Source organism: Nylanderia fulva, unplaced genomic scaffold, assembly GCF_048542155.1.
Source record: "Nylanderia fulva isolate GAGA-0341 unplaced genomic scaffold, ASM4854215v1 Scaffold36, whole genome shotgun sequence".
Taxonomy (NCBI): Eukaryota; Metazoa; Arthropoda; class Insecta; order Hymenoptera; family Formicidae; genus Nylanderia; species Nylanderia fulva.
In genome coordinates, this window is record NW_028190433.1 from 1,586,248 (window position 1) to 1,606,159 (window position 19,912).

Genomic DNA, 19,912 nt, shown 5'->3' on the forward strand with positions numbered 1-19,912 from the left:
TTATTAAGTTCTTGAGAACATTGTGTATACATGATTTTTGAAAAAATAAAGATATTTGATTTGGGAATATTTTATTAAAAGGCAAATACGGTAAATGCTATCGCGGTATAGCTTGTTATTATCCAACTTTTAAAATTGAAATCAACTCTGAATAGAATTTTTCTCAATTCTCAGTGATATAAAACTTTGAATATCGATCATGTTTAAAAATATACTTTTTGTTATAAGCAATATATCTTCTTCTAAATAGGTATAAACATATTAGTATTTTCTTTTTTGTGTGTGATCTATATATATAATTTTTTAAATATAATTTTTTAAACCTATTTTTAATTTAACAGAAATCTATTATTACGTCTCTCCTAGATTTTATAATAATAAAAACATTATATATTCTAAGCAATAAACATATATTGCAGAAGAGTCATGCTTTTTCTTTGAATTCTTCAAAAAATTTGATGTCGGAGATTTTTCCAATATTGTATTATTAGATACGATTAATGTAACGCTTTCTCTTATTTGCCATAAAAAATTAAATAAGTTGCTATAATAATATTCATAATCTCTATAAAGATTATTATTAGAATATTCATATATTATGAATATTACAATTATAGTTTGTCTGTCCTACATACCGCTGCCGCGGTCAGCAAATTTATATCACAAATAGACCGGAGAATTGCCTTCTTGATCTAGAAGATTTCGACTTACATCGTCCTGCTTTCCGCCGCGAATACTTCTGTCGCTTCTGATCACCCTGACATCCGGTCGCGAAGAACTCTATACTGGTCCCATGATCGTCGCTCTCGCCGTTTTTTAATACGTTTCGCACAGTCGCGCTATACATACAGTTGTTTCGAAGTTGTCGCAGATCATAGTACGATGTCTGAAATTATTCGTAATGCCAAATTAAAATGTTCTATATTTTTCGATTAATTTATAGTATTTGATTGCTGATGACATTTACATATGTAATATTCGAAGACAGAAAAATCTGTGATCCTTGTATACCTGAACCGTTTTCCAAGCAGCAAATTTCCGTCGACGTTCCGAACCTTTCTCGCGCGAGCACGAGTCCTCTTGCCACGTGACATTATAGGTGCCAACTTCGCCGCTCGTCGGCCAGACCAAACGCGCGTTGACCTCCCCGCACTGACAGTTCATGCGACGCACGTGGAGGCCAGCCTGGGTCCGCTCGCACCTGCGAGAACGTCTCCCGACGTCGGCTTCAATGAAAGGTCACCGCTTTCGTTGGTTATCCCAACTACACTGGACTTAGAAGGGAGACTGAGGGAGGGATTGATGAGCTTATCGCGCCGAAGATCAGTCAGTTTGATACCTTACCGTATGCCATGTAGTCAGTGCTGTTGAAGACCTTGGATGCCTTGCGCGACGTCAGACGTCGACCACCGTAAACTGCTACCGCCTGCACTTGCAGGAAGTACTGACACTTGAGCTCCAGGTTCTTCAGTTCGTAGCATGTCTTGTCCTGAAAAACACGTATGGAAATCTTGATTGCAAAAGTAAAACAAATAGTGAAGATTGTCGGTGAAATTTCGAATGTTTATAGAGCTAAACTGGATCACGTTTGTTCGTTCGTAAATCACTTCATGTTTCGTGAAGAGTTTAGCGCTCTAAAATACGAATCTTCTAGATTTTACCAGCTCAAATTCTTTAATTAGAAAATAATATGTTTACTTTAAGAATTGTCTTGTGGTAGACGAGAATGGAGTCGTTCGTTGGTCCATAAATGAGTCTGCTCCAAAACACCTTGTAGAATGATATCGGCACATCCGACGCCGGTTTAACCCATCGCAAGTTAATACGCAGCTTTCCACCGACTAATCGAGCATTAGACAAGGTCAAATTTTGGGGTTCCTTTGGATTTCGCGGCTCTGCAATAATCGACGAAATGTCGCAATAATATAATTGTTCTTTGATGTATACAGTATTAATTATATAAATATAATGTATAATATCGCATATATTTAAATTTTACAGTAAAAATAATAAATTTTTTGATGCAATTATTGTTATTATTTTAATAACATGTCTTCATAAAATTATCTCTATATTTATTATACAAAAACTTTTTTTAATTAGCATCTATAAATTATTAATTTTATTATCTAAATTCCAAAATTGACAATCTTTTTATACCGTAAAATTGCATTTCTTTTTTATTTAATTTTCAGTCTCTTCATTTTTTATAATATAATAATTACATACCTATATAAAATAAAATCCATAAGACAAAATATTTTGACAGAAATTGTCATTACTATGTTATTTATAAATTTAGAATCTATTTTTTTAATAATCTACATAATTAAGGAATTTTGTAAATCAAGGGGATCAAGAAATAAATGATAGATAAAATAATAAAAGAAACGTCCCACCTCTGATGTGGAATGATAATCGCCAGGATACGTTATTTTTATCTGATTCTTTAACTATACTTTGAAACAACTTGAACACTTAATCCGGTTTTGCATGATCTGTTGATGCGTTCGTCATACTAATTATCATTTTATTTTTATAGATCGAACCTGTTTGACGTGGTTGCGATGGAGGCGGAAAATTTATGTGAAAATATATTGCCGATCTCTGTTTGAGAGACACCCGCTTAAAATTAATCTTAATATTCGGACTCGCAACATTATTACAATCATCTTTCTTTGTCGAATCCTATAATCGCACTCGCGATTTTTTCATGTTTGTTCTCACGTTAGTCATTGGCCTGTGAAGTTTAATTTGCGTGCGAGAGCCCAACAGTAAGCAATACTTCGGCGATTTGCGCAAGCGATTAACACGACTCTGGAACTTTTCGCTGCGGGTTATTGACCCGAATTCCCAGTTAACAAACAAATGTATTCACAGGTAAATTTTCTTCAGCGAAGCTGTCGACCTTGCGTGAGACGAGTTGTTCCACGAGTTCGTACAATCAACGATAATAGCTCTAGCCTTCCATAACATCCTTAAATTATTGTTCCCTTGTATCAATTTACAATGCAGAAATGATGGACGAAGTGTTTTACGAAGACTTGACATCGACTTGAGCCGTCGATAAAACATGTATATTTAATTAACCATAATGACAAATAAATTAGAATGTAAAAAGTTGCGACGACTTTCAGAGAAATTCAATCCGATATTTTTTTCCACTTTCTGACTTTATATTATAATATATTATACGTACTTTTTTAAATCCTCTCTCTAAATTATTTTTTTTAATCCTCTCTCTAAATTATACATGTCAATTTTCTGTAAAGAAACTTATGTATTTTTTTCGACAGTACTTTTTATTTCTTAAATTATTCAAAAATTACTCTTCTTTCAATTTGAGCAATTCATCCCACACAATAAATTTAATTGCAAATATAGCTAACTGTAGATTTACATTGATCGTTTTACGTACCTTTTGTTTTTACATACCTTTCGTTTTAAAGGGTCTGGAGGGTTGCGAATATCCACGCGATCCATTTCCATTGACGGCCGCCACACGGAATTGATACCAGTGTCCGGTCTTCAATCGACCCCGAAGAGTTGCGTGTGGCTTCGTCGATACGTGGCAAACGGTCCAGGAACTTAGCCTGGACTCCAAGTATCTAGGCCCAACAAGGTGACGCTCTTCCACTAAATATCGAATCGTGCTGTCATTCTCGTTGGTAGATACATTATTGACGCCTAGCCTGCCATTACGCCACGTTAGAAGCACCAAGTTTCTCTTCTGCTGTTGTATCTGTAGATTCTCCGGTATAGCTGGCAGATCTAATTTTAATTAAATATTATGATTCAAATAAACTCATGACAGACGACAGTGATCTATAATATTAAGATCTGTGAAATTTCATCAGCAAAATCTTTAATCAATTTTCTTGTAGTGAAAATATCGATATGGATCATTATTATTGATATTTAAATTTGCAACATTAATATTTGTTTTGTAATTAACTATCAAATTGCATATGTTAAAGTAAAATCCATTTGAAAAAATTCAAGAGCAATAATATAGCATGTGTCATATTTAGTTTTGATACTGATATTTCTTGAAACTTTCGCAGCTTTATAATTTTCACCTGTAATGTGAAAATTATCCTGCAAGATACAAATAAGAAAGAAGTCACAAGACGTTGTTACTCTCACCATTTCGACTGTCCAGACCGACGGGATGCATGCACGTGATGCCACAATCGTGGGAGCAACACTTCGCCAAATCCGGACAACGGGAGTCATCGATGCAAGCTACCAAACAGACAGCTTCAAAGGGCGTCATGGACGTCCTCTCAGGGCAATAACCAGGTTTCGTATAATTCGATGCCAGGCAATTTTCTACGCACTACAACACAATGATAAAAAAAATACGAGAAAAGATGTATAGGAAATATATACATTTGTTTCTAATATATTTCTTGATTTCTTTTACATAGACAAATGTACATGTAAACATTTTTATGTATAGCTATAATTATTGTTCCAAAATTTCTTGATGATTAAATATGTGACAATATTGTGTAATATACATATTTGATTACTAACTCAATATTCAGATATAATTTGTCAAGAGAAATTAAAACAGAAAAATATTTTTATATATATCTTCTCTTACAAAATTATATACATTAGATATTCATGTGTTTTGATTACTTTATGACATCCGGAGATCGTCGAAAATTGATGACATTTATCTAATTAGAAACGCTTATCTAATTAATTAGACATGTTTGTCTTGGAATAGCAATGATAAGTGATCCAGTTTTTGCACCGCGCAACATGACGATATTTTCATCGTCATCTTCACCGGAAGTGTTCACCGTGAATGCAATGTCAATGGTGCAATGCAAAAACGTTTACGCAAAAGGAGTTACTGCTTGAGCTTCTAGTTCCTAGTTTTAACATAATAAATGCTACATTGAATCGAGAGTTGTTAACATTTTTATATTGATTTAACAGGAAAAGAAGTGAAATCAATATGGATTTAAATAATTGTAAATCTATTGCTGTTACATTTAAAACAAAACTTGCATATTGTAAAATTAAATGCTATTAAAAATGTTTGATACAAAATATTACGACTTTTAAGATTTCCTCGATTAGAAAAAATCTTTGAGAAAGCATTTAAAAATTTTATCCTGGCAAAATGATTATAAAACGAAAGCTGGTATAAGTCCAAAAAAATCTTACTTTTCCAGACTTGTACCGTCATTTCGTTCAATGGTTCGTGTAAGGCTGTTTCTTCAGCGCTCATTTCGCGGGCGGGTTTATCAAGGTCGGCTCGAACTTCGCCGCATGCCATCTTAATCGGAGCACACTCCTGATCTGCTCCATCCGCGATCCGATCCAATCCCGTCGATACCGAAAAAGATACGGTCAATTGCCGGAAAAAAATAAAAATACAACAAATTGCCGCCGATATCGAGTTCTGCCGCGATTGAGAGAGCTCCCTGCCATTTTCGTGGAAGCCAGTCCTCGCTACATAGTTACGAAACTGCCGCTCCTCGATTCCGTTCTGATGCGAAATGCGAGTCCGGGTCCTTTAAACGATCCCCGAGGCGTATTCCTGATCGTCAGGACGAAGGTGCCTATTCATATATATTTCAACTTAATGCGCGTTCGAATTAGCGCGCGTTTGCCGTGTTTTTATCCCGTCATTATTTTCGTACAATGTAGACGCGAGAGAGCCGATCCGACCAAGTCGATCGAAAAAATGCAACATATAAGATAAGCGCCGACGGCGCAGTAAGATGCATGATTACAAGCGTAATATGAAGTTCGTAAAGTACGAGTCGTTAAGCTTAATAGCGTGAGATTCAGGGCAAACTTTCAACATCTTGTTATAAAGCAAGTACGATACATCAAATTTTTAAATCGTTACTCTGATAGTTTCTAAATAGACTTGTCGATTGTGCCGAAGAAAGAATCGTCGTTTTTTTACGATCGAAAAGCAATATACACGTTTTCATTTCACAGACCCGTGCTGGTCGGTTTATAATCAGCTGTTGTGAAGTGACAGGTGACACGTGCGCGTGCGACTGTAGATGGTCCATAAAGAATATCTCTATGCAGAAAAACGCGTTATTCTAGCTGCAACTGCAGCGAACACATTTAACTAGGATGCACCTTACGTCATCGAACTTTGTAACGTGTCATCAATTATTGACGATAATTTTACACAACCAATAAAAAAAGCTAACTTTATATGACTTCTTATAAGCAAACCACATATTACGTTTGTTGACCTAAATAAGCAAATAATAAATTCTAATGAATAAGACTCCAATAAACGCTATATAATAGTGTGTGAAAGATTTATAATACCGTGCAAATAACTTCTTTATATTTATAAGTCATAATTTACACGCGCGCGCAAACGGAAAATAGCCTAAGTAATGTTTAAATGTATTAAAAGGATGATATTGTCAAATGACACAACATGGTTCGTCGTTATGAGTTTATGCTTTAAGGATTATTCGTTGTATTTGAGTATGCGTAACAAGAAAAAATGAAAGGGAAATATCGAATATTAATCTGTTTAAAAGAGATGATTACATCAGCTGCAAGCGGCATATAAGTCGTAATATAGTCTGTATTATACCTCAAACATTAACTTGAAATTTAATATGCAAGATTAAAATTCAATGATAATTTGCTTAGCGCTAATGTCAGATAAGAAATAAAAGAAAGAAGAAAAACGTGCTCATCACGTACAAAAAATATAATAAATAATTCAATAAAATAAAATAACAAAAAATTAACATAAAATATTTGAAATTTTAACAGTGCCATTTAAAGCCAAAAATTATGTAATTACTTAAAAAAAGAAAAAAGGAAAACTTTTTTCTTTTTTTATTATTTTCTTTTGAAATGTTCCGTTTTATATTCATGATTAATTATTATATTAATTAATTATAACACATATAGATATTAAAACATTAGAACATAGATATTAGAACGTTGATATTAGAAAATCTAGAAATTCAAAAAATCAGACTGCGTAATTAAATCCTGTCCAAGGATAGACATGATGAGATTTACAAAGTGGCGGGTCAAGGACCCTTCTCGGAGGAGGCCCAGAAGAAACATTCCTGTAGCGGAAAGGTATACTTGTTACCACGACATATATCATATAACAGTCGGGGAAACTGATTCGCTTACTTATTAACCTACTTTTTACAGAGGAAAGCGAGCACGTCGAGTCGAGCGAAACGAGGATCCGCGGCTGATCGTCGTTGATCGATGACGGTGTTCGCCCGCGGTGCCGTTGACCAGATAAATAAAGTTCGCCGATTCTCTCGAGAATCGCATCTCGTCGGTAGCATTGCAAGATCGACATTGTTAACAAAATCATCACGTATCGTGTTACACTTATATTACAGACTCTTTCTTTTTCAGAGACTCCCCCGAGCCAAAAAATCCGCACGAAATCGCGTTCGCTATCCAAGATTATGTTTGCAATTTTATTTTGAAGGTATACGCATTTTTTTCTATTTTTATATTAAAAAAAAGAAGAGCATTTTCTTTAAATATTGTCGACAGTACTTTGAAAAGTTTTATATCCTAGAATAAAAATCTAAAAAGATTAGATATATAATATTCACTCCAAAAAAGCGGTACACTTAAAATTTGGAAAAAATCATCAAATTTCAAATCACAATAACTTCGTAAATAATAATGATAGGGAGGTTTCTAAAAAATAAAAATAAAGCATGGAATCTCCACTTTAAGAATCTGTTTATTTCAATAGCCCGAGATAAATTATTAAAAATGGCTGGTGACAAAACGAGAATATGCAAAATTTAAAAATAATGGTCCGAGTTTGACAAAGTATATGGCATGTGTCAAATGTTGCAAATCAATGGGATAAAAAGCATATGATAGTACAGAGTCTCCCCTTTAAAATGCTTTTTTATTCATCTCAATACGATAATTTTGCGCCGAGATATTCACATTTAAAGTAAAAAGCTGCCTTTTTATTCAAATACGAATATCTCGGCGAAAAATAATCGTATCAAAATGAATAAAAAAGCATTTTAAAGGAGAGACTCTGTACTATCATATACTTTTTATCCCATTAAGTTGCAACAATTGACTCATACCATGTGTTTTGGCAAACTCGGACCATTATTTTTAAATTTTGCGTATTCTCATTTTTCATTCGCCATTTTAATAAATTTATCTCGCAAAATTGAAATAAATAGACTCTTAAAGTAGAGATTCCAATCTTTATTTTCATTTTTTAGAAACTTTTCTATCTTTATTATTTACGAAGTTATAGTTGTTTGAAATTTTGTGATTTTTCCAAATTTTAAGTATATCGCGTTTTTAGAGTGAGTATATAAAAAGTAAGATATATATATATATATATATATATATATAGATTAAAGATATAGATATATAATATGTCATTTTGTTTAAATATGAATGATATATTCCATTTAATGCATTATTTGTCATTTATGAATCAACTATCAAATAAGATACTAGAGAAAATTCCAAGATAAATTTAATAATAGATTAATATCTTACATCATTTTTAGATGACAGAATCATGCACGATTCTTATATGCATTTACGACGTATGTAGCAATCTTTCGATTACACTTTCCGTAAAAATGCAAATGCATGCCATACCGATTAATAACTCTGCTTCCGCATTTCATTATTGGTCGAGATTTATTACGAGTCAAACAGAAATATTGCATCTCAGTATCTTAATAGTATTTCTGGACTTTATTGCTATTTATCATCAACTTGCGTTACACTGCATAGCTTGGAGAGAAGAAAGGTATAATTTTAAGAATAAGAATAAATTAGAAAAATATTTCATATACCTACAATTAAAAATGTACTATAATTTTAAAGTTTTCTTCTAATCTTTTAATAATTTATAATTTTTCACATATATTGTTATTCATTTCTTCGAGATTTCGGTGTTTTTTATAAATTATTTTATAAGTAAGAGTGTAAATTGTTACATGTGAAATTATAAATAAAGGATATGTAAAGTTATAAAATAAATCAATATCTTAGAATTATCATAGATGTCTATATATCACAGATCTCTATAAATATGCTGTAATACTGAAAGAAAATTTATCTTGAAAGTTCTATTTATCATTGGCAGAAATTCTATTCTCCAGAGTGAAGTAAGTTTGTATGCGATTCGATGATATCAGTTAACATAAAGGGCAACAAAGAAGCAGAATTATTATGCAAGCTGCAACGCAATAAATACCACTGATATTATTACAAAATAGGACATTAGTTATTTTGCAAGAATTATTCCATCATATCACATAATTAATATGCAGAAGTATGTAATTTAACTTTGTGTCTTAATACTTTAACTGTAATCTGAACAACATAAATCTGTTAATTAATAAAACCTAAATGCACAGATTATTTTCAAATATATTTTATATCATTAACGTCTCTTTATTATCTTTTTTTAATTACAACGGATATTTATTATAAGCATTTTTAAATAGATATTTCTGCCCGTTTACATTTGTACAAATTGTTTGAATATTAAAGAATTGAAAATTAAAATTAATATATAATAAATAAATCTTGTGGAAAAAAAGCAAGTATTGTCAAAATAATTTTTAGACACAAAAAATTCCAATTTATAAATACAAATTACAGCCTAAAAAAATTAAGGTGTCTAGTCGCGATTTTCTCTACTGCGTTTTTTCGATACGCATATCAAAAGAAATAAGTGGACGATAGACTGTTTCGCCTCCAGGACATAAAAGGGTGAAAAGAGCAAGCGAAGTGAGAGGGAAGAGCGCGATCTGATGAAGCGTCGTCACGGTCGAAGAATTAACTTCAGTGCCGATGCACGCCGAGATCATCGAGTGATATTCGAAGCGATCGCGCGGATCAAAGTATACAAGGAGGCTAATGAAGTTCACCAGATCTCGGGCTCTTCCCTTTCTCACCCTCCACGTCGATCGCGCCGAAGGCGCGCAAGGGCCGATCTGTTCCAGTCGAAAGCTTCTTCGCGAAGATCGAAGTGCGCGGCCGTCGTGAAGGTGATCGCGAAGATTAGGGTATGGCAGGAGACTAATGTAGTCCGCCTGCGAAGATCGGCGATAGTGTCGATCGGCAATACTGAAAAATCATGCAAGCCGATCGTTGCTCTCTTTCTTATATTTTTCTTTCTTTCTTTCTCCCTTTCTTCTCTCTCTCTCTCTCTCTCCCTCGAACATCGGTAGACTACCCCAATTAAAGACTTCGCGGTTTGAAGTATTCATTAAAATCGGTATGGTCGAGGCGGCCTTCGATCGAAGTTCATCGCGAGAATTGGCCGGCCGCCGATCGCCGTCGTTAAGAAAATTATATTGCCCATTGGCGAAACGCCAATGTCGTTTTCTTCTCGCTTCATCTTCCTCCTTCTCTCGCACACTTTGCTTCTTCCCACTTATTCTCTCCTCCGCGACGACACCGATAATTAACAATCGAAAGGGCGCCGCGTGCGGGACTTGCATTTGATCGGCGAACGGTGAAGTTCTCCGCGATATAACGAACGCGCTAACGAAGTCGATTGTTATAACAGTGAGGGTTTATCTTTTTTCATCAACATTCTAAAGGACGCCGCCGCATTGAGATACCGAGGAATTCATGTTCGCTTATTAAACGTTACTTCCAAAATGAAGTTTCGCAATGACAGTTACGCTAATGAAGTTAATTGTAATAACAGCAAGCGATCTTCCCTTCTCCACCCTCTCTCTCTCTCTCTCTCTTTCTCTCCTTGAAAAGTTTTTAAATATTCTTATAACATGAATGCAGAAAGTTAGCAGCAGAATTCCACTTTGACGGTCGCGCTATCAAAGTTAATTATAGTGTGTGCTAATTATGTTTTTTCACTTTTTTATATTGTTGAGGAATTAAATTAAAATTAATATTCGATAAGATGCCGTGTGATTGATATCGTGGAATTTATATTTACCAATCTTAACATTCTTAATTTCCTAACAAAGTTCAACGGCCACTATTACGTCAGCTAATTATAGTAACAGCGAGCGCTATTAAAAGAATGCGGAAGATTACATAACATAGATCGCGTAAAAGATAAAAATGCGTGATTAATCTGATAGAATGTATTCGACTAGAGAATGACGATGGATGTTTAATAATATACTTCGCACATCAAATGACGCGAAAACATATACCAATAAATGAAGGATGACGGAAGTGACATTGCAGATTAATACGAGTGAAAAACAAAATTATAAAATTTTAAATTAAATCACAAAATATTAGTCTTAAAACAGAAACTGTTCACTTGAAATTTTATTCTGAAAATAATTGGAAAAGTAATAGTTACTCTATCAAATTGGCACATTGAATGCTGCTCTTTACTTTCACTAAGGAAATTAAAGTTACCAATATAGTCTATACTATCTATCGTTGGATCAATAATTACATATTAGATTGAATCGAGGAAAAGGTGAAGATTTAACACAAGAAGAGAGAGGTAATAATTCGCGAGTTACTTTCTCATACGAATAAGTCATCATATCTCTACAACAAATTTTATGAATTATTTCATTTTTATATATATTCCACAATCTCTTTTATAATAAATTTCATTAACTTCACTATGTATTTGCAGCAGGCATCCAATCCGGTGTCGATCGAAAGGAATTAATTTCAGCGTCAAGGACGATCGGGATCGAGAAGGCATGGAGAAACGAAGTTAGGAAAAGACGAAGAGTCTCGTTCGTCGCTCGCGAAATTCTCAAAGCGCGCCGCGGATACGCACGGCACAGTCGAATGCCATTGGTAAGATTGATTGTCAGTGCTTCGGGATAAGAACCTGTTTTCGATAATGTCGGAAGATACGTTTCTAGTGCGCGCATCCGGACTTAGTGCGTTGCTCGCGCGCGCAACCTTTTTATAGGCCATTACTTCGGGACTTTATTGCCGGCCGCTAGTCGGAGCTCGGGGGCTATCTCTTCGTCATTTCTCCTCGTCCACCCTGGCCCCATCGACGGCTCTCCGGAATCATTTCGGGGCCGTAATAACGTGTGCATACATACCGGCGAAAAATACTAGCAATAATGCGCGACGAGAGACCGCTGATGAGTTAGCAGTAAGTCAACGAGTGTCGTCGCTCCTACTCTTTCATATCGAATCATTATCGTACAACTCGATGCCAATTAAAATGTTTCTTACAATATATGAAGATAATATCAAGATGTATCTATTTTCTAGCAGATCTCGAGGAGCAAGTTATAGTCTAATAAAAATCTAAAAACGTTCATTTTCTTTTTGGGGAGGAAGCGCCAGTTTTCTTCTGGCTCAAGATGGCCCAAATACGGTATATTGATCCACCGTTGTTGACTGCCGAATTAGCATCGTCCGAGTGAAGTCTCACGGCCGATGGCACCGGCGTGCCTCATAAATCGTCGAGCGTGACGATGATTCAAGTGGGCGCGGACTCAGGGACGCTCGGGATTCGCATAACTAATTACACGCGAGCGAGAGAACCCGCAAAACCTGGACAAGCCCCGGATGAATCATCGACGAGAGCGCGTCTGAGCGACTCTTTCGGGAGGCGACAAAGCGTTGCGGGAAACCAGTTTATTTAGCGTCGCTATCGAGTGTCGAATCGGCCATCGAAATTAAAATCGATCTTCACTCGGACAGCGGCGTGTAGCGCGTTGATTAATCGAACCGATTATTTCGCCTGATTGCGACGCGCGGATCGATGCCATAAACGCCAACAACGATCGAGCTTGTCGAGGGATAATAGTTGTCCGCTGCGGTGCTAACATTGTACCCTTAATCCCTTCAGATATTATGTGTTTTGACAATGTCTTCTTATGCGATGCTTATTAATCACATTTTATATTAATTCAAATTTATATTTCATAAATTGGAATTTATAGATATTATATAGAAAAGAACAGTGCTATTTTTTAAGAAACATTATATTGTTACAGGAACAATATATTGTCAGTATTAATATATTGCGGATATTGATATGATAATGAGATAATCTTATTTGCACAACACACGTGCCTTCATACATACCTCGTCGGGATAATTCTCCCCGCATCGAGCATCGCATCTGGCCACTCTAATAGAGTCGTACTCCTCGATGTATCGCGTCCACGATGCCAAACATCCTGGTAGCAGTAACCACCACAGCCACCATTCTGCGCAGACATCGTATTATTAACTGTCCAGCATCCATTGATTTGAGCATATATTTTTTGGTTTGTGATACGTAAGTACATGCAGCTTTAAAATCAAGATATATACCGAGTTATAATTTAAATCATTTATCAGCATCCACATATGCATACGTGCGATCTGTGTTCAAATTTCTCTCTCCCTTTTCTCTGTATAACATTATTCAATTTCTTATTGCGCAAACTTCCCAAATAAACAGCTGATACTAATATTATCTAATAATTTAATTTAAAAAATTTTTAAATAGAAAATAGAAATAGAAGAAATTAATAATCTATTTAAAAACAAAAAATAGAAACAAAGAAGATAAATGTTAAAGATGTGTTTTAAAATATTAAGAGAGAATTTGAATAAAAAAAGAAATAATTATGTAACAAGATTTAATCAATATAACTTTACAGAATATTAATATAACAATTTTAATCTTTTCTCTCTCTCTCTCTCTCTATCTCTTTCTGGAAAACATATTCGGAAATTTAACCCTTTTGCATAATTTTCACTTTTTATTTAATTACCAGTGCACAGTGTTTGTTTATCGATGGCACTTTGCACTTTCTCAACATGTTCGCATTTCTGTTTGCTATCGGTACTACTCCCACGACGGTAGTTCTGAAGAAGCGCGATAATGTATATTTATATATTCGTTAAATTAACACCAAGCGTCATTTAGCTCATCTTAGGAATTTATTTTTCCTCTCATTCGCAGCGCATCAGAAGAAAGAGCTACCATCATTCTGTGAGATTGTTTCTCCCTTTTAGCACAAAAGTATACGATTCGTACGGTCGCGTACTCGTTCGCCAGTTCGTTCGATCGCGATCGCGATCGCAGGATATGCGCTACCTGCGTCGATCCCACGCGCTTCTGCGGAATTCCAATTGGGACTTGTCGACAAGAAGGTAGAAGGCGATCGCGTCCGCTTTTTCGCCGTTCACGTAAATGCAGAGACCGGAATGATACGACGGAGAGACCACGCGAGAGAGAACCACGTGAAAGATGCATGGACATCGGCGACGATCGCGATCGATCATGTCCGTATGAATAAACGGGAAAGCAAGTAAGAAATAAGATTTGCGAGTCAATTTTCTTGCGCGAATATCATTAATGAGAAAAGAGATAGAAATGAGAGTTTCCGATGTTATTAAATAATTAATGATCATTTCAAACTATATAATAATAATATTCATTATAATTGTTCATTTGTAATGTTTTTTATAAATTAAACTTCGGCTCGTATACAATTAAAATATGTGATATAATAAAAGGCCAACTTAACGAGCTTATATGCTATTAATTGAAAAATTTATTTATTAATTTACGTCATACTATACAAAAGTTAAGATAAACGTTTCGACTGTACGACAGTCTTTTTCAATATCCTAATAATATGTTAAAAAATTAATTTAGTCATATCGACCTTATTATAAATACAACAATTATGAGATTATATGACGAACGCAGTACAAAATTCATGTTTGTTGGCATGAGTTAGAGCGTCAGATGCTGTTATATTATGTAACGACATTTTTTGTCACGAACATAACACTTTTTTTAAAAAAATTATTTCTTTTTACTTAACATAATCACAATGTGTACTTTTTTAAAAAACAAATCGATATCTGTCTGACAAACAACTTTGTTTTTTAAAAAAGTACACATTGTGATTATGTTAAGTAAAAAGAAATAATTTTTTTAAAAAAAGTGTTATGTTCGTGACAAAAAATGTCGTTACATAATATAACAGCATCTGACGCTCTAACTCATGCCAACAAACATGAATTTTGTACTGCGTTCGTCATATAATCTCATAATTGTTGTATTTATAATAAGGTCGATATGACTAAATTAATTTTTTAACATATTATTAGGATATTGAAAAAGACTGTCGTACAGTCGAAACGTTTATCTTAACTTTTGTATAGTATGACGTAAATTAATAAATAAATTTTTCAATTAATAGCATATAAGCTCGTTAAGTTGGCCTTTTATTATATCACATATTGTAATGTTTTTATTAAATTATCATAATATTATTATATAATCGTCATATTATATTAAGAAAATTAAAACTTGTACTTTTTGTTATAATTATAAGTTTCATCACATGTTTCATTTTTTTTGTATATGTACTTATAAAGTCTATTTAGAGATTAATAAAATTGTTATATATTTATAACAATTATATTATTTTCTCAATTTTCCAAATTTGCCTATAATTAACACCAACTAAAATGAATACACGATCGATTTGTGTTACGACATCAGTCGTCAAAGAGAACCGCGTTTGTCGGTGACTTTAATGCTTTCTCTCTGAGAAGGACGTACTTATTCTGAGAGAATGGCCGAGAAAGAGTCGCTGGTTATTAGCGACAATCGAACGTCACGGAAACATGACGACCCCTTAATTTTTTGCCGGCTGTCAATTCGCGCGTTTAATGATCCGACTTTGGCCGGATAATTAACGCAGACCTTTCGAAAGTGTTCAAGCACTCACGCTTCGTTCTAATGTGCAAATATATTCCCTCATTGATTATTAACATTATAATACTACTTGTTGAAAAAGTATAATATTGCTGTCAATTTTTGCTCGAGAAGAAAAAAGTTTATTAATATATTTCTGACTGCAAAAATTAATATTGTAAAACAAGATTGTTCTAACGCTAATTTTTCGCTATTAAAAATTAAATTAATATATTTGAATTATATACATTATAAAATCAATTAATATATTTGATATATTTTTTGAACTGAAAATTAAATTGACATATTCGACAGTAAAGTTGTTAGACGATAATGAGTAACAGGGTGGTCTGCCTACTTGTATTTTCACAGCTCTTTGTTTAGATTAAACTTGAAGAATTTGTGAAAAAGCAGTTCAATATAATTGAGCAATTATTAAATCGACATGCAACATCTTGCTGATTTTGATAAACTAATTAATTTTTATTTTTTGCTGTCTATATAATTCTTCCTTCATGATTATTATTTTAGTTAGTTTATCTTGTACGAACGATTGGAATGGAAACTTATGACTCATGAATTTATTCTCTCCTTAATACCAGTTGGATTTATTCCACATCTCTAATCTTACCAATAATTTCTGTCTCAGCGTTCTTCTCGCTCATTACGCTTATCTCAATGTATTTCGCGGGAAAGTACGCTATGCGTTTCGGAATGCGCGCATCACCGATACCCCTCGAGATATTAGCCTTGCAGCTTTGCAAATATTATACGCTAGCATGGTAAACGTGCTACTAATTTAAGAAATTAATTATATGATATTCTCTCTCTTTTCTCATTTTTTTTACATCACTTCAAAACATTATGAAAAAGACTTACTGTTATTGATTTAAAAAATGTTTGTATCTAATTATATCAATTATATTTCTATACATTCGCTCTTTACATTCAATGTGTTTATATTAAAAAATTTTTATATGCATATTTAAATGCAATAAGCTTGAAGTTTTGCAAAATAATTACAAAAAATACTTATTTAATCTTATCTAATCTCTCTTGCTAGATCACTGTAAAACTTTAAATTTATTGCAACATTGAATATTTCAAGGAAATTCCTTGACAAATTTTAAATTAATCTGACAGTTTGATTAATTCTTGAAATGTTTGATGACAGCTTTGATCTCTGTAATTTACTTTGATCATTAATCTTTGATTTTCAGTAATAAAGAAATACTTCAAGGGTTTGAATGCTGCTCTGGGAAGCTTTGAGTTAAAACGGTACTTTGGCAAGACCGGAGTCTGTAAGTGGTTCTCGTCAATCCACTTTAGCTTTTTCACTTGAATACGTGAAATGTCTTATTTCATATATATATATATATATATATATATATATATATACACTAAAAAGAAAAAGAGAGATTACGCAAAATTGTTTAGATGACTTTTATTTTCTTCTTTAAATAAATTATTTCCAAGATTGCAATAAAGAGTTAAAATTAAAATGTGACTATGTATTATTAAAATAAAATTTATTATTAATTAATTGATATATGATCATTAATTAAATGATAATTTCATTAAAGAAAATCTCTCCTCCAATTTTAAAGTCGACCAGACTGGCAATAATTTATTTAAAAAATTAGTTAAATTACAACGTTTCGGCTGTCATTGCAGCCCTTTTCCAGAAAAAGAGAAATAGCAGAAATGTTCTATATAAAAAACCAAAGAAAGAGCATTAATTTACAAAAAGATACGGAGAATTTCAGTGGGATTTATGATCGCGTTCTTGAAGCTATTTAATATATTATATTGTCATATGTTACATATTTATTTATTTATTTATTTGACTTTGTATTGACGTTTTAAAAATTGCGAAAGACACGTACAGTACTCTGGTTTTCTATTTTCTCAACGCGTTAGTGACTAAGTTTTCTGCTAACAGTCAACATCTATTTTTTCGTGCTCACTTCTGTCAGTTATACATTGTTCATCAAAACAATGGTTAATTTTGTCGGGGGTTTGCTGTAAATTTGATTTATTGTATTAATCTGGTACGTAAACATATATATTTTTGTAAATTTATAATTATTTGTATGATTAAGCGCATTAAGAGTATATTTATATGTATATACAGGGTTTGTCCGGAAAGTAATGCGTCGCATTTTTTTGTGACGCGACTATACATCGCAGAGCGATGGGACCGGTTGGGGAGGAAGGGGGGTACCCTTAGCTTTCCAACGGTAGGTCGCTCAATTGTTTCCATGCGCTTGGAGGGTTAGGACGGCTTATTCTGTGAACCTCTGCTTAGTGGTCGCGTCGAACTTGTGATGGAGAGAACGATAGAGCAACGCTATGCGATAAAGTTTTGCGTGAAGAACTCAAGCAACTCTGTGCAGATAATCCCAATTTCCTGAACAACGTTATCACTGGGGATGAGTCATGGGTCTTTCAGTACGATCCGGAGTCAAAGAGGCAGAGTGCGGAATGGCACACGACGTCGTCGCCGCGCCAGAAGAAGGCTCGCATGAGCAAGTCCCGGGTGAAGTCAATGCTCATTGTTTTTTTTGATGCAAAGGGGATAGTGCACCATGAATTCGTACCCCCCGGCCAGACTGTCAACGCTCAATTTTACAAGGAAGTGCTTCAGAGACTGAATCACAGGATCGCCCGCGTCCGAAAGGAGATCCGCGCTTCATGGAAACTCCATCACGACAACGCGCCGGCTCACACCGCCTTTGTTATTACGGCCTACCTGACCCGGATCGGTGTGGCAACGGTGCCGCAGCCGCCCTACAGTCCCGACTTGGCCCCGGCGGACTTTTTTTTATTTCCTCGGCTGAAAAGGGAGCTCAAAGGACAACAGCTCGAGTCGGTTGACAACGTACAAGCTACTTCGACGGCCTCCCTGAACAGCATCCCAGTCAAGGAGTTCCAGAAATCTTATGACGCATGGAAATCGCGTTGGCAAAAATGTATTGACGCAGAAGGGTCATACTTCGAACAATTTTAAGTTGTTTTACCTATGCGATCAATAAATTCTTTTTTAAAAAAATGCGACGCATTACTTTCCGGACAAACCCTGTAATTGTTCATAGATTACTTGAAAAGGGCTGCAATGACAGCCGAAACGTTGTAATTTAACTAATTTTTTAAATAAATTATTGCCAGTCTGGTCGACTTTAAAATTGGAGGAGAGATTTTCATTATTTATTACTGGCGACTCTTAAGGATTATCATTAATTTCATTAAAATTGAAAGTTTCTGATATAAAAAAGATGTCATAAAAACATTGATCAAAAAACGTGAAATATGCAAATTATGTACAACCACGTTTAAGATAGAAATGTCAACGGTGCGGTTGCATTGGTTTCTTAATCAAGAATAATTTTAGTCTCTAAACGATTTAATCCGTAGACTTTTTGTGGACTTTTCTTTAATAGAATTATAACAGTATCATGTAAGTTAAATTAACACATAAAAAATATGTCAATGCTAAAATTATAGACAAATAGTACATCATAGACAAACAGTGTACAAACCGACTGACACTTTCATTCTGATTCTCTCTTGATATTTGAATATCGCCGCGGATACCCGTATCTCTTATTCATTACACCTCCACAACCCCATACGTACTTTGAAGGGTGACCGGTTGCAGCCTCCGCCTTCTCTTCGCGGCTACAGCTGACGTTGGATTGCCGGCGTGCGGCATCTGATCGCAAGCTGGTTTCCCGGGAGCGACGTGCTCTCGACCGTGAACCCTATCACGCGGATGTCAGCCCGCGGGAAATAAGCGCCAAGGATCTCCCTTCGAATTGGGGCGCTTCTCGTTTTCACCCCAAACGTCCTCGTGGTCGTCCTTACTAGAGGAGACACGGCCGGTAGTAGTGGTGCATGACGCCAGATCACGGTCAGGCAATTCGCTCGCCAATTGATAAGGACTGCGTTGGCGTGGGATCTATCTCTGGGGTCCCCGGTGGATCACACAGCCACGGCAACAATCCGCCGTTCAAGACTAAACCCGTAAGACCGAGCCGAAGCGTTCGAACTGGGATCGGGCTTACTTTCCTGTGCAGGCCGATCCTCCTTCTCTCCTTGCTCTTTCGCCCTCCTGGCGCACTCTTCTCCTACTCTACACACTCCGGACCCACACCACTTGGTTTCCACCACTCTCCAGTGCAACCGCCACCCATCGCAATGACCGAATCATTAACTTCAGGAAGGGTCCTGGGGCTCGCGCGCGCAAGCAAG

At 35.0% G+C, this 19,912-nt stretch overlaps 1 protein-coding gene across 1 annotated transcript; it reads right to left on the bottom strand.

Annotated features, from left to right (window-relative positions):
• Positions 1-31: 31 nt before the first annotated feature.
• Positions 32-19,713, bottom strand: Kal1 (anosmin-1 Kallmann syndrome 1). The gene is made up of 8 exons (XM_029307174.2): positions 19,298-19,713; positions 13,042-13,166; positions 4,147-4,339; positions 3,436-3,771; positions 1,699-1,895; positions 1,345-1,489; positions 1,012-1,226; positions 32-886 (listed from the first exon to the last, which is right to left on the bottom strand). Exons 1-8 carry the CDS (start codon positions 19,371-19,373, stop codon positions 656-658), a joined length of 1,518 nt encoding a protein of 505 aa, XP_029163007.2. The 5' UTR covers positions 19,374-19,713; the 3' UTR covers positions 32-655.
• Positions 19,714-19,912: the final 199 nt, after the last annotated feature.

Excerpts from the sequence above, each read along its gene's own strand:
- Kal1 (XM_029307174.2), bottom strand. The coding sequence starts at position 19,373 with ATGCCGCACGCCGGCAATCCAACGTCAGCTGTAGCCGCGAAGAGAAGG. Across the intron at positions 13,167-19,297 it reads GCAACCGGTCACCCTTCAAA|AATGGTGGCTGTGGTGGTTA; the intron begins GTACGTATGGGG and ends ATGTCTGCGCAG. Across the intron at positions 887-1,011 it reads CTGCTTGGAAAACGGTTCAG|ACATCGTACTATGATCTGCG; the intron begins GTATACAAGGAT and ends GAATAATTTCAG.